We start from the raw sequence: 12,647 nt of genomic DNA on the forward strand, positions 1-12,647 counted from the left end.
TCTTTGCTATAAATGTTAAAATTAAAATTTTTTTAAATATTTTTTTTCTTTTCATTTGTATATCATACATTATTGTAGCGTTGCTGTTTTTACTTGTTTTTTTTTGTTTTCTTGTATATTTATATTTTATAATTATTAAAGCAATTCATTTACTCCACCACTTTGAGTACTTTACCGATTGCAATTGTCTTATCTACAAAAAAAAATTAAAAATTAGAAAAAAAAATTTTTTTTCGAGAAAAAAAAAATATCTTACTCTCGTCTCTTAGCGTAAATCGACCCATTTGTGGGAACAATTTGAATGATTCAAGGCAGATTAATCCAGAGCACTCAATTCGCATGATTGCCACTTGATCTTGTTTCACAAATCGAGGTCGAGTCTTGGACTTTTCACCTGTTTTTTTATCTACTAAACAAATAAGAGTCTGAAAAAAAATTTTTTTTCGATTAATTTTTTTTTTTTGATTTTTTAGAAAAATTTTAAAAAATTTGTCTCACCTTTACGGTAATTTCTTCAGCGGCGCAATGGATGTGCATGACAGCCGAGTACCCGGCACATATAATTGATTTATGTTCTAGAATAACTACTTGGGCATCAAACACTTTACCAGTTCTAATTGGATTAGAGGCATCGCATAACACGAAACCGGGAGAAACGTCTTCTTCCTCGATTCCCTAAAAAAAATTAAAAAAATATTTTTCAGAAATTTTTTTAATGGAAAAATTATTTTTTTTTACCTTTAGTTTGATTTTTACATTCTCTCCTGGACCAATTGATGTAACTTCCACATCATCCGACCATAGTTGATCAACACTTACTTGAGTCTAAAATCAGATATAAAAATTATTTTTATTTATTTTTTGGAGGAAAAATTAAATTTTTTACCTTGTTGGGCATTACAAGCAAATTGTATCCCTTTTTAGCTACACCCGATTCAACTTTTCCCATGACAACTGTTCCCATGTCCTTGTACTTGTCGACAATTGGCATTATGAATGGTCCGTCGGTATTGCGATCCATCGATGGCAAGTCGTCGATGAACGGGATAAAGGCTGGTCCCGAATACCACGGACACGTGGATTGATCAATTGGTTCCTTGATACCTTGCCCCGTGATTCCTGAGACAGGCATAAATGTTAAATCCTTTGCTGGATTAAATCTGGAAGAAGAAAAAAAAATTATTTGAATATTTTTTCGATTTTAAAAAAAAAAAAAATTTTTTTTTAGCTTTTGTCTTTTGAAATGAAAAAATAATTTTTTCAAAAAATAAAAAAAATAAATATTTTAAAAAAATAAAAAAAAAAATTAACTTTGAAGATAGTAGAAAGTATTATTTTTTTTTTTATTTTGTAAAAAAATGACTTTTTATAATTTTTCATCGACAAAAACATTTTTAGAAAATTTGATTGGCTATTAGATTTTTTTTGCCTTAAAAAAATAAAAAAAAAAAACAAATTAAATCAACAAAATTGTTCAAAAATAAAAAAAAAAAATAGAAAATTTATGTTTTTTAATTATTTGAAATTATTGAATTTTTTTTTTTAAATTTTAGAGGTTGGATAAAAACAAATTTGAAGAAAATAAAAAATTAAATTTAATTAAAAAATAATAAGAAATTTTTGGTTGACTTTTCTGTCCATAAATTAATTAAAAAATTCTCACCCTAATTTTTTGAGGTATGGTAAAATCTTGTCCTTGCACTCGTTGTATCGCGCCACGTCCCAGTTCACCGTCGGATCATCCATTTTATTCACAAGTACTACGAGATGCTTGACGCCTGCCGTTTTTGCCAACATTGCATGTTCCCGCGTTTGTCCGCCCCGATCGAAGCCCGTCTCAAATTCACCTTTGCGTGCCGAGATAACGAGCACTGCCAAATCCGCTTGCGCCGCGCCTCCAATCATGTTAGGCACAAAACTTTTATGACCCGGTGCATCGAGAATTGTAAAGTGTTTCTTCTCAGTTTCGAAATAGGCGCGTCCCACTTCGACGGTTTTGCCTTTGTCACGTTCTGAAAAATAATTAAAAAATATTTTAATTAATTTTTTTGAAGGAAAAATAGGAAATTGTAAAAAAATCACATTATTTAAAAAGAAAATTTTATATTTTTTGATTTTTAATAAAATTTTTAAACGAAAAAAAATATAAAAATTAATGTTTATAAATAATTTTGAATTTTGACAATATTTTTTAAATGGTTTTCTTACATTTTGTTGACGATTTTTTTAAATTTATTTATTTTATAAATATTTTTAAAATTAAAATTTTAAATAAAAAAAAAATTTTATTATAAAATAATGAAATTTAGTCGAAAGCGTAAAAAATGACAAAATTTGAACAAAATTTTTATTTTTTTTACCAAGTTTTATAGTAATTTTAAGAAATTTTTTACTTTGAAATTTTTTTAAAAATCAATTTTGTTAAAATTTACAAAAAAAATTAAATTTAAATAAAAAAAACGAATTTTTTGAGAAAAAAATTAATAAAAAAAATATTTTTCATTATTTCACTTGCAAAAAAAAATTAAAACTCACCTTCTTGATTTGTGTCCAAAGCCCATGAGAGATACCAACTTTCACGCGACTTTTCACGTGCCTCCCGCTCGTACTTTTCTAGCGTTCGTTTGTCAACCATGCCGGTCAATGACATAATTTGTCCGCCAATTGTTGATTTTCCTGCGTCTATAAATAAAAATTGCAATTAATTTCATGTCGCACCGAATTTTTTCGTGTCTCGCTAATTTCGAGACCTTCGCTCGGAAGTCAGGAAACTTACCAACATGTCCAATAAACACGACATTAACGTGCTCCTTTTTGCTCTTTGTGTCCTCCGCCTTGACAACTTTCTTCTTGGAAGCCTTGGGAATCCCGATTTCGTCATCGTCCTCGCCATCGACGTCCATTTCCTGCGCAAAAAGAGAAGGTTTTCCGTGAGTTCATGAGGAATTGAGGTCATCACCGAAAGAAATTTCACATTTTTTTGCTGTGTTGCCGTCACACACTCATACTTACGCACGCAAGTCGCACACACAAGACACGTACTCACCTCATCGTCGGGCGTGATAAGTGTTTCGTCGTCCCAACTATCCACGGGCTCGTTATCTGCGAAAGAGAGGAAAGTTGAGTGATTTTTGTGGAATTGCGTCTCATCCGGTGTCGGATTTTTCGCAGGTCGTTGCTGGCAGACAAATTAGTGTCTGCAACATTTCGCACATATTGCAATATGTTTTCACACATTTTTCATTCATTCACATTTCAGTCGTCGTCGTATGTGTTTTAATTTTTTGTGTAGTCGTGTGCAATATAAATACACATTTGTGATATATATCTACACACACGGCACAGCGACGACGACGACGACGACACGCAAGTGATTCTATATAGCGGCGCGTGAAAGAAATGGAATGGATGACGTTGCCTGTATGTGGCAAAATGTACATTTACAAAAAAAAAATAACTCGACTGCCATTACCGTTCATGGTTTCCCTTCTCTCCAGCGAATTAAACTCATCTGTGACCTTTTCTTGGAGCGGCAGCGACGTCGGCGGCTGTATTACGGGATCCGGATTCGGTGGCGGAGGTTGTGAATTCATCATTTCTTGCTGTTCCTGTTGTTGTTGCTGCTGCTGCTGCTGCACGACGACGGCTGCCAGTGTGGTTGACTGCTGTGATGGAGCACTAATAGACGTAAAACCAACACCAGGCACAAATTCCATTGCATTTACGTTTAATGTCGAGAATTTCGTGCTAATTTCGGCGTCATTGTCTTGAGCCATGATTCCTTTTTGTCTCTGTGTTACAATCTAGCGGTGAAAATTTACTTTAAACTATAGAAAAACTACTTAAAATTTGCTCGCTGCTTTTTTGCCTGTACAAAAAAGATTTCTTGCACGTTTTTGGTGACGATCCGCAATAGCGACCTCGCTTCCGAAACGTCATCTGTCACTTTTTGCACTAAAAATTTTATTTTTCTGCTTTAATTCGCTTGATTTATTTTTATTTCAATTAATTTACTTAATTTTTTTCTAAATCTATTTTTAAAAAATATTTATAACCCAAAAATTGACGAAAAATTCGCAAAAATTACAAAAAATCGGTGACTCATTAATTTACAAGAAAACAACTTCAAATAAATTTAATTTTGAAAAAAATCTTTTTCAAAAGTTTTTAAAGGTAATTTATTAACTTCAAAAGTACTTGAAATTCAATTTCTAATTTATAAAAGCGAAAAATTGTTAAAAAATTAAAAATTTACCTTTTTGAGCCGCAATTGTGGAATTTTGCTGTGACATTTGTTGGCTTAAGCGGTTCAAGTTAAAGGTAAGCGACGAAAAAGGGGCGGAATTAAAGTTGTGGGCCCCTTAATTAAAATTTTTATTTTATAATTATTTATTTTTTCTATGATTTAAAATAAATATAATCATAAAAATAATTCAAATTATAAAAAAAAAATAATTTTTTAAATTTTTGTCCCAAAGGGAGAAAATTTAAAAAACAATTTAAACAGTGGATTTGAAATACTTTTTCATACAAAGCGACAAAATTTAAATAATTTTTGGTCATTAATGAGTATTTTAGTAGTTTATATGATTTTTACAGTGAGATTTGATAATTTTAAATTAATTTCAGAATATTTCAAGTTAAAAATTTAAACAAAAAATTTCATAAAATAACTGTCAAAAAATTTTGAAAAACAATTTTTTTGAAAATATTTTTAGAGAAGAAAATTTATGAAAAATGTTGTTTTTTAATGCAAAAATTCTTGAAAATTTAGAGGTATCTCTTCACAAACCGGAAAAACAGTAAATGCCATAATATTGTTGAAAAAATTTCCGTGAGGTCCGCAAAAACAACTCGAATCATGCGAAATTATTTGAATGAAAGATTTATTTCAGTTTTAAAAAAAAAATAAGTTTTTACTGTAAAATATTTTTAAAGCATGAATTCTTAATTTAAGAAATTAAATATAATTGAATTAATATTAATTTAGGCCGCTCCAAATGAAACTTAATAGTTTTGTCCGATACCCCATTTTAAATTCGAAAATCGAATGGGGCAAAATAAAAAAAAGTTAAAAATTTCATCAAAAATTACCAATTTTTGGTGTATTTCCATAATTTTTCATAAAACTTTCAAGAAAATTTTTCAATTTTTAGTAGTTTTTGTATTCAAAATCATATTTCGACATAAAATTTTTCTTAAAAAATAATTTTCATGAAAATTATTGAATTTTTTTTTCAAAAAATATTTTGACAGTTATTTTTATGATATTAATTTTTTCAATTTTAATTAAATTATTTTTAAATCAATTTTTTATACACAAATATCAATGTAAAAAACTCAAAACAATAATAATTTTGATTACGGACGAAAATTTTTAAAAAATTTGACATTTTGTATGAAAAAAAGTATTTCAAAATTTTTTATTTTTTTTGCCCCCCCCCATTTTTATTTCAAAAATTTTGGACAAAATTATTGAGTTTTATTTGGAGCGGCCTTAATTCATAATTTTAAAAAAATCTAGAAATTTTTTAAACTTTCAATAGGATGATAAATGTTTTTTTAAATTTAAAATTTAATTTTATAATTTTTTTTTTTAAATAAAACTGTCAAAAATTTATTAATTTTTAAAACAAGGGCGATTTTTAGGTATTGACCCATGTTGAAAAAACACGAGGTACGTCACTGCCTCATAGCCACGAACCGTGAGCGGTTTTAAGACAAGGGCGATTTTTAATTCACGCTCGATTTTTAGTGTGAATTCTGAAATCGAATCAATTTTTCTCTATATTTTTACTCCTTTTTCCTGTAAAATATTCGGTAAGTGTCTCGTTTTTCTTCAAAAACTTTCGGATTCGCTGAAATTCGTGCCCAAACCGATGCGAATTTCATCAAATTCGTGAGAAAAATTTTACCATGCAAAAATGGCTACCAAAAAAAAAAATTAGTGCGTCGTTGTGAAATTTATCATTTTAATTTTATTTTGTTTTTTTTTCTGTTTGCAGCGTAAAAGTTGTCATCACAGACAACTCTTTTCATTTGAGACGTGATTGTAAGAAAAGCGGCTTTACCCTGGATAACATGTCGTATGGTCGACGAGCCCCACCAAAAATTGATGGGATGATCTCACTCAAGGTCGACAACTTGACGTATCGCACGACGCCCGAGGATTTGCGCCGTGTCTTCGAGAGATGCGGCGAAGTTGGTGACATTTACATCCCACGTGATCGGCATACGCGCGAAAGTCGTGGCTTTGCCTTTGTGCGGTTCTACGACAAACGCGATGCGGAAGACGCGCTCGAGGCAATGGATGGTCGCATGTTGGATGGCAGAGAGTTGCGTGTGCAGATGGCACGTTACGGCAGACCAACGAGCCCACAACGAGGACGAGGCGGCGGACGACGTGATGATAGGCGCGGAGGCGGAGGTCGTTACAGATCACGATCACGGTAAGATTTTGCAAGAAAAATTCAAAAAATTATTTTTTTAGAACTGAAATTTGATTTTTTAAATTAAAATTTTACAATTTTTTCTTGTTTTTAATTTAAATTAAATTTTAATTTTTTATCAAAAACGATCGTTTAAATTTATTTTTTTTAATTAAAAAAAAAATTTAATTTAGAATTTTATTAAAAATTTGTTGAAATTTCACTTTAATTAAAATAATTCAATTTTTGACAAAAATTTAAGATTTTTAAGGTTCTTTTTTAAATAATAAAAATTAAATAAAATTTTTAAAAAATTACAAATTCATAAGATATTATCTTTTTAAGATAATTTTTTTCACGAAAAAATTATTTTTAATTTATAAATGCAGAAAATATTTTAAATTTTTTTTTTTTAATTTATTTATATTTAATATTTAGAAGACTTCTGTATTTTTTAAAATTTTAAAAATTACATTTTGGCAAAAAAAAATAATTTTACGAAAAATTTTGACAATAATTTTTAATTAAATTTACAAAAAAAAATTTCTTTAAAAATATAAATGGACTTTTAAAAAAATAATTAAAAAAATAATTTAATTTAATTTTTTTATCATAAAAAAAAATTTTATTTTTTTTTTTAAATCTCAGAAAAAATTAATAATATTATTTTTTTTTTTTATTTTTCAGTGAACGTCGTCGTCGTTCGTATTCCCGTTCCAGATCTCGCAGTCGCAGCGCCGTTTCCAAATCACGCAGCCGAACACCAGCCTCCCGATCAGCTAGTCCACGTGCTGGATCCCGCAGTGACAGTCGCGACTAAACACTTGACAAGCATGCAATGAAATTTTATCCAGGTAAGTTTTCATCATCTCGTGAAGTCATCCTTCCATGTGTGCGTAAAAAAACAAAAAAAAATCATTGACTGGCAAAAAATAACAATAAAAATTAAAAAAGGCACTCTAAACACTCCTCAACTCAATTTCTACTACTAAATTTTTTGTAACAAAGCAAAACATTTAACAAATGTACTGAAAAACTTTTTTCCTCATATCCTCACCAATACAGGTTCAGTGCAGTTTGTTAGCAGTGTCTGTGCTGTGTCACAAAAAAAAAGACAAAAATCTTAGAAAATCTCTAAAATTTTATCCTGTGCTGAACCAGAACGAAAAGCTTAAAAAAATGCGGCGTACTAATATTCCGTTGTTAGGAAACCCGGGGGTGTGTAGCTGAGTAGGCGAGAAAAATTCGAGAGAGAGAAAGAGAAAAATGAGAAATTAACACATGCTGGCGTCGTTCCAGGCGGAAAACTTTTGCTGAAAAAATATGCGGAGAGAAAATATGCAGTTGCTGTTTTTTCTTTATTCTTCTTCTTCTTCTTCTCTTGTTTTCAGAGTTAAAATATTTTCGTTTTAGTTAAACGTGTTTTGTGTACGAGCATTGCAGACCGATCCAGAATCCGTCGAGTTTTTCCGAAAAGCGTAAAATTATAGTTAACTTTTTTCCGCAAGTAAATTTTCCGAGTGTTCGTGTGTGTTACGCCGCTCGCCCGCCCGTCGCACGCATTTCCAGCTTTATACTAACCGCCAGTCTCGAATCAGTGCCTGTAGGGTCCAGAAATTGCAGTCCAGCCAAAATTTATGCTGAATTGACAAAAAAAAAAATTAAAAATTTTCACTTTTTAACATTTTTTCTTAATTTTTTTCCCTTTTTTGCGATTTTACTAATTTATTTTCTATTTTTCAGATGAACATTTAAAAATTAAATAAACATTAAACACGACTCACGTCGCAACAATCTTAAGAAAATTTAAAAGTATTTTAACAAAAAAAAATCACTCCGTCGTCAATAAGAAATAAAAGTCTAAAAAAAAAAATAATTCACACTGAAAAACAAATCAAGACAGTTCCAAACAATAATTAAATATATTAAAATCAGGTTAAAAAACGAAAAATATGGTAAGTTAAACAATCATCCAAGGAAATAGACACTTTTATTACAATCGTTAATACAAGACACACACACACATACAACATTTATAGACATTTAACAATTAATTGTAATCATTTATAAGAAAAAAAAAAATCCGATAATTCTTGGTGAATAATATTTCATAAATTAATAATAAACAATTAACAAGTTGCTTCCTACTCTTATGGAGGTCGTTTCAAAATAAAGATTAAAGTAACAAAAAAAAATGTGTTTTATTTTATTTTTTTTTTTTAATTAAGTTTAAAAAAATGTAAAGGCTTCAAACTGCACAACAAAAATTCTCAAAAAAATATATTAAAAAAAATATTTTTTTTAAATATTTAAAAAAATATTAAAAAATTATTTTAAAATAATATTAAATAAATATTTAAAAAAAAAACATTAAATAAAAAAAAAACAAATAAAAAATGAAAAAATAATTTATTCTTAAAATAAATCAAAGTTGCTTTAAATATATAAAAAAATAAAATCGATATTTATCAAAATCTTATTTAAGATTTTTTTTCAGATTGTCTCCGTAAGCCATAAGTGACAGGTCAAATTGATGTAAAATATTCTTGTTTTTAATAAAAAAAAAGGGGGAAAAAATGCTTTTTCTGCGAACTTCAAATCAGATTTTGCCACTGAAGTGGTTGCCAAAATCGTTGCCAAATCATGCCTCTATCATGCCCAGTATCTTTGAAACAAGTAATTTTAATGAAAATATGAGAAAAAAAATATTTGAAATTTAAATCCTCTAGGTTTAAAAAAAATTACCATCACTTTTATTTTAAGTAAAAATTTTAAATTTAAAAATTTTTTTTTTTTAAAGTTCAACGCCCAAATTTATTGTCCAGAAATCGTTATTGACAAAGAAAAGTAAATAAAAGAGTAATTTTTTGTTTAAAAAAATGTCAAGAAACTTTGAACAAGTGTAACGATGTACACGCGCAAAAAGGGGTGAATCAAACTTGAAACAGATGCGAATAAATATTATTTGTATTGAACAAAATATTTACAATAAAAAATTTGCAAAAATAAATATAAAAAATTTTTCGAATATTTTATCAGCTTAAACATTCAATAAAAACAAAAAATATCGTTTAAAAAATAAATTAAATTTTTAATTTCAATTAATAATTTCAGTTTCAATTTTTTGGCAGTTTTGAGTTAGAAAATGATTAAAAATGATAAATTAGAGCCCTCTGACAAATTTTCATCCATTTGGAGCAAGATTTGATAAAAAAAGCTTTGACACAGTTTTTGACACAGTTTTTTTGCTCTTGATTTAGTTTTCAAAACAAAACTATGTCAAAGGAAAATTTTTTTTTCAGTTTCAATTTTCTGGCAGTTTTGAGTTGTAAAATGATTAAAAATGATAAATTAGAGCCCTCTGACAAATTTTCATCCATTTGGAGCAAGATTTGACAAAAATTGCTTTGACACAGTTTTTGACACAGTTTTTTTGCTCTTGATTTAGTTTTTAAAACAAAACTATGTCAAAGAAAAATTTTTTTTTCAGTTTCAATTTTTTGGCAGTTTTGAGTTGCAAAATGATTAAAAATGATAAATTAGAGCCTTCTGATAAATTTTTATCCATTTGGAGCAAGATTTGACAAAAATTGCTTTGACACAGTTTTTTTGCTCTTGATTTAGTTTTTAAAACAAAACTATGTCAAAGAAAAATTTTTTTTTCAGTTTCAATTTTTTGGCAGTTTTGAGTTATAAAATGATTAAAAATGATAAATTAGAGTCTCTGACAAATTTTTATCCATTTGGAGCAAGATTTGACAAAAAAAGCTTTGACACAGTTTTTGACACAGTTTTTTTGCTCTTGATTTAGTTTTTAAAACAAAACTATGTCAAAGAAAAATTTTTTTTTCAGTTTCAATTTTTTGGCAGTTTTGAGTTATAAAATGATTAAAAATGATAAATTAGAGCCCTCTGACAAATTTTCATCCATTTGGAGCAAGATTTGACAAAAATGGCTTTGACACAGTTTTTGACACAGTTTTTGACACAGTTTTTTTGCTCTTGATTTAGTTTTCAAAACAAAACTATGTCAAAGAAAAAAATTTTTTTTTCAGTTTCAATTTTTTGGCAGTTTTGAGTTGTAAAATGATTAAAAATGATAAATTAGAGCCCTCTGACAAATTTTTATCCATTTGGAGCAAGATTTGACAAAAAAAGCTTTGACACAGTTTTTGACACAGTTTTTTTGCTCTTGATTTAGTTTTTAAAACAAAACTATGTCAAAGAAAAAATTTTTTTTTCAGTTTCAATTTTTTTGCAGTTTTGAGTTGCAAAATGATTAAAAATGATAAATTAGAGCCCTCTGACATATTTTTATCCATTTGGAGCAAGATTTGACAAAAATGGCTTTGACACAGTTTTTTTGCTCTTGATTTAGTTTTCAAAACAAAACTATGTCAAAGAAAAAATTTTTTTTCAGTTTCAATTTTTTGGCAGTTTTGAGTTAGAAAATGATTAAAAATGATAAATTAAAGCCCTCTGACATATTTTTATCCATTTAGAGCAAGATTTGACAAAAATTGCTTTGACACAGTTTTTGACATAGTTTTTGACACAGTTTTGCTCTTGATTTAGTTTTCAAATCAAAACTGTGTCAAAGAAAAAAAATTTTTTTCATTTTTTTTTGACACATTCAATTTTTTGGCAGTTTTGAGTTGCAAAATGATTAAAAATGATAAATTAGAGCCCTTTGACAAATTTTTATCCATTTGGAGCAAGATTTGACAAAAATTGCTTTGACACAGTTTTTGACATAGTTTTTGACACAGTTTTGCTCTTGATTTAGTTTTCAAATCAAAACTGTTTCAAAGAAAAAATTTTTTTTCAGTTTCAATTTTTTGGCAGTTTTGAGTTTTAAAATGTAAAAATGATAAAAATGACAAATTTTTAAAAAGATGACAAAAATTGCTTTGACACAGTTTTTGACATAGTTTTTTTTTGCTCTTGATTTAGTTTTCAAATCAAAACTGTGTCAAAGAAAAAATTTTTTTTCAGTTTCAATTTTTTGGCAGTTTTGAGTTATAAAATGATTAAAAATGATAAATTAGAGCTCTCTGACAAATTTTTATCCATTTGGAGCAACATTTGACAAAAATTGCTTTGACACAGTTTTTGACACAGTTTTTGACACAGTTTTGCTCTTGATTTAGTTTTCAAATCAAAACTGTGTCAAAGAAAAAATTTTTTTTTAGTTTCAATTTTTTGGAAGTTTTGAGTTATAAAATGATTAAAAATGATAAATTAGAGCCCTCTGACATATTTTTATCCATTTAGAGCAAGATTTGACAAAAATTGCTTTGACACAGTTTTTGACATAGTTTTTGACACAGTTTTGCTCTTGATTTAGTTTTCAAATCAAAACTGTGTCAAAGAAAAAATTTTTTTTTAGTTTCAATTTTTTGGCAGTTTTGAGTTATAAAATGATTAAAAATGATAAATTAGAGCTCTCTGACAAATTTTTATCCATTTGGAGCAAGATTTGTCAAAAATTGCTTTGACACAGTTTTTGACATAGTTTTTGACACAGTTTTGCTCTTGATTTAGTTTTCAAATCAAAACTGTGTCAAAGAAAAAAATTTTTTTCAGTTTCAATTTTTTTTCAGTTTTAAGTTATAAAATGATTAAAAATGATAAATTAGAGCTCTCTGACAAATTTTTATCCATTTGGAGCAAGATTTGTCAAAAATTGCTTTGACACAGTTTTTGACATAGTTTTTGACACAGTTTTGCTCTTGATTTAGTTTTCAAAACAAAACTATGTCAAAGAAAAATTTTTTTTTTAGTTTCAATTTTTTGGCAGTTTTGAGTTATAAAATGATTAAAAATTAAAAATTAGAGCCCTTTGACAAATTTTTATCCATTTGGAGCAAGATTTGACAAAAATTGCTTTGACACAGTTTTTGACATAGTTTTTGACACAGTTTTGCTCTTGATTTAGTTTTCAAATCAAAACTGTGTCAAAGAAAAATTTTTTTTTTAGTTTCAATTTTTTGGCAGTTTTGAGTTATAAAATGATTAAAAATGATAAATTAGAGCTCTCTGACAAATTTTTATCCATTTGGAGCAAGATTTGTCAAAAATTGCTTTGACACAGTTTTTGACATAGTTTTTGACACAGTTTTGCTCTTGATTTAGTTTTCAAATCAAAACTGTGTCAAAGAAAAAAAATTTTTTTAGTTTCAATTTTTTGGCAGTTTTGAGTCATAAAATGATTAAAAA

The 12,647-nt window shown here is 27.9% G+C and overlaps 2 protein-coding genes across 3 annotated transcripts; one reads left to right on the plus strand and one right to left on the minus strand.

Annotated features, from left to right (window-relative positions):
* Positions 1-86: 86 nt before the first annotated feature.
* LOC134829207 (eukaryotic peptide chain release factor GTP-binding subunit ERF3A) lies at positions 87-3,914 on the minus strand. The gene is made up of 10 exons (XM_063842205.1): positions 3,473-3,914; positions 3,047-3,102; positions 2,777-2,906; positions 2,536-2,682; positions 1,664-2,012; positions 887-1,160; positions 739-825; positions 499-675; positions 257-425; positions 87-193 (listed from the first exon to the last, which is right to left on the minus strand). The coding sequence occupies exons 1-10, from the start codon at positions 3,774-3,776 to the stop codon at positions 150-152; spliced, it is 1,737 nt and encodes a 578-aa protein (XP_063698275.1). The 5' UTR covers positions 3,777-3,914; the 3' UTR covers positions 87-149.
* A 1,764-nt stretch (positions 3,915-5,678) lies between these two features.
* LOC134829675 (serine/arginine-rich splicing factor 2) lies at positions 5,679-8,579 on the plus strand. Of its 2 annotated transcripts, none has more exons than XM_063842885.1 (4): positions 5,679-5,820; positions 6,006-6,449; positions 7,116-7,282; positions 8,172-8,579. In XM_063842885.1, the coding sequence occupies exons 2-3, from the start codon at positions 6,082-6,084 to the stop codon at positions 7,246-7,248; spliced, it is 501 nt and encodes a 166-aa protein (XP_063698955.1). In that variant the 5' UTR covers positions 5,679-5,820; positions 6,006-6,081; the 3' UTR covers positions 7,249-7,282; positions 8,172-8,579. The 2 variants fall into 2 exon arrangements, with proteins under 2 accessions (XP_063698955.1, XP_063698956.1); XM_063842886.1 differs by lacking the exon at positions 8,172-8,579 and adding an exon at positions 7,494-8,110.
* Positions 8,580-12,647: the final 4,068 nt, after the last annotated feature.

The sequence above is a fragment of the Culicoides brevitarsis genome, chromosome 2 (genome assembly GCF_036172545.1).
Source record: "Culicoides brevitarsis isolate CSIRO-B50_1 chromosome 2, AGI_CSIRO_Cbre_v1, whole genome shotgun sequence".
NCBI lineage: Eukaryota > Metazoa > Arthropoda > Insecta > Diptera > Ceratopogonidae > Culicoides > Culicoides brevitarsis.

What these genes read in the sequence shown, in the direction of transcription:
- LOC134829207 (XM_063842205.1), bottom strand. Translation starts at nt 3,776, where the DNA reads ATGGCTCAAGACAATGACGCCGAAATTAGCACGAAATTCTCGACATTA. An exon ending in TTTGGACACAAATCAAGAAG is followed by an intron (nt 2,013 to 2,535) that starts GTGAGTTTTAAT and finishes ATTATTTTTCAG; the next exon opens with AACGTGACAAAGGCAAAACC. An exon ending in ATGTAAAAATCAAACTAAAG is followed by an intron (nt 676 to 738) that starts GTAAAAAAAAAT and finishes AATTTTTTTTAG; the next exon opens with GGAATCGAGGAAGAAGACGT.
- LOC134829675 (XM_063842885.1), top strand. Translation starts at nt 6,082, where the DNA reads ATGTCGTATGGTCGACGAGCCCCACCAAAAATTGATGGGATGATCTCA. An exon ending in CGTTACAGATCACGATCACG is followed by an intron (nt 6,450 to 7,115) that starts GTAAGATTTTGC and finishes TTTATTTTTCAG; the next exon opens with TGAACGTCGTCGTCGTTCGT.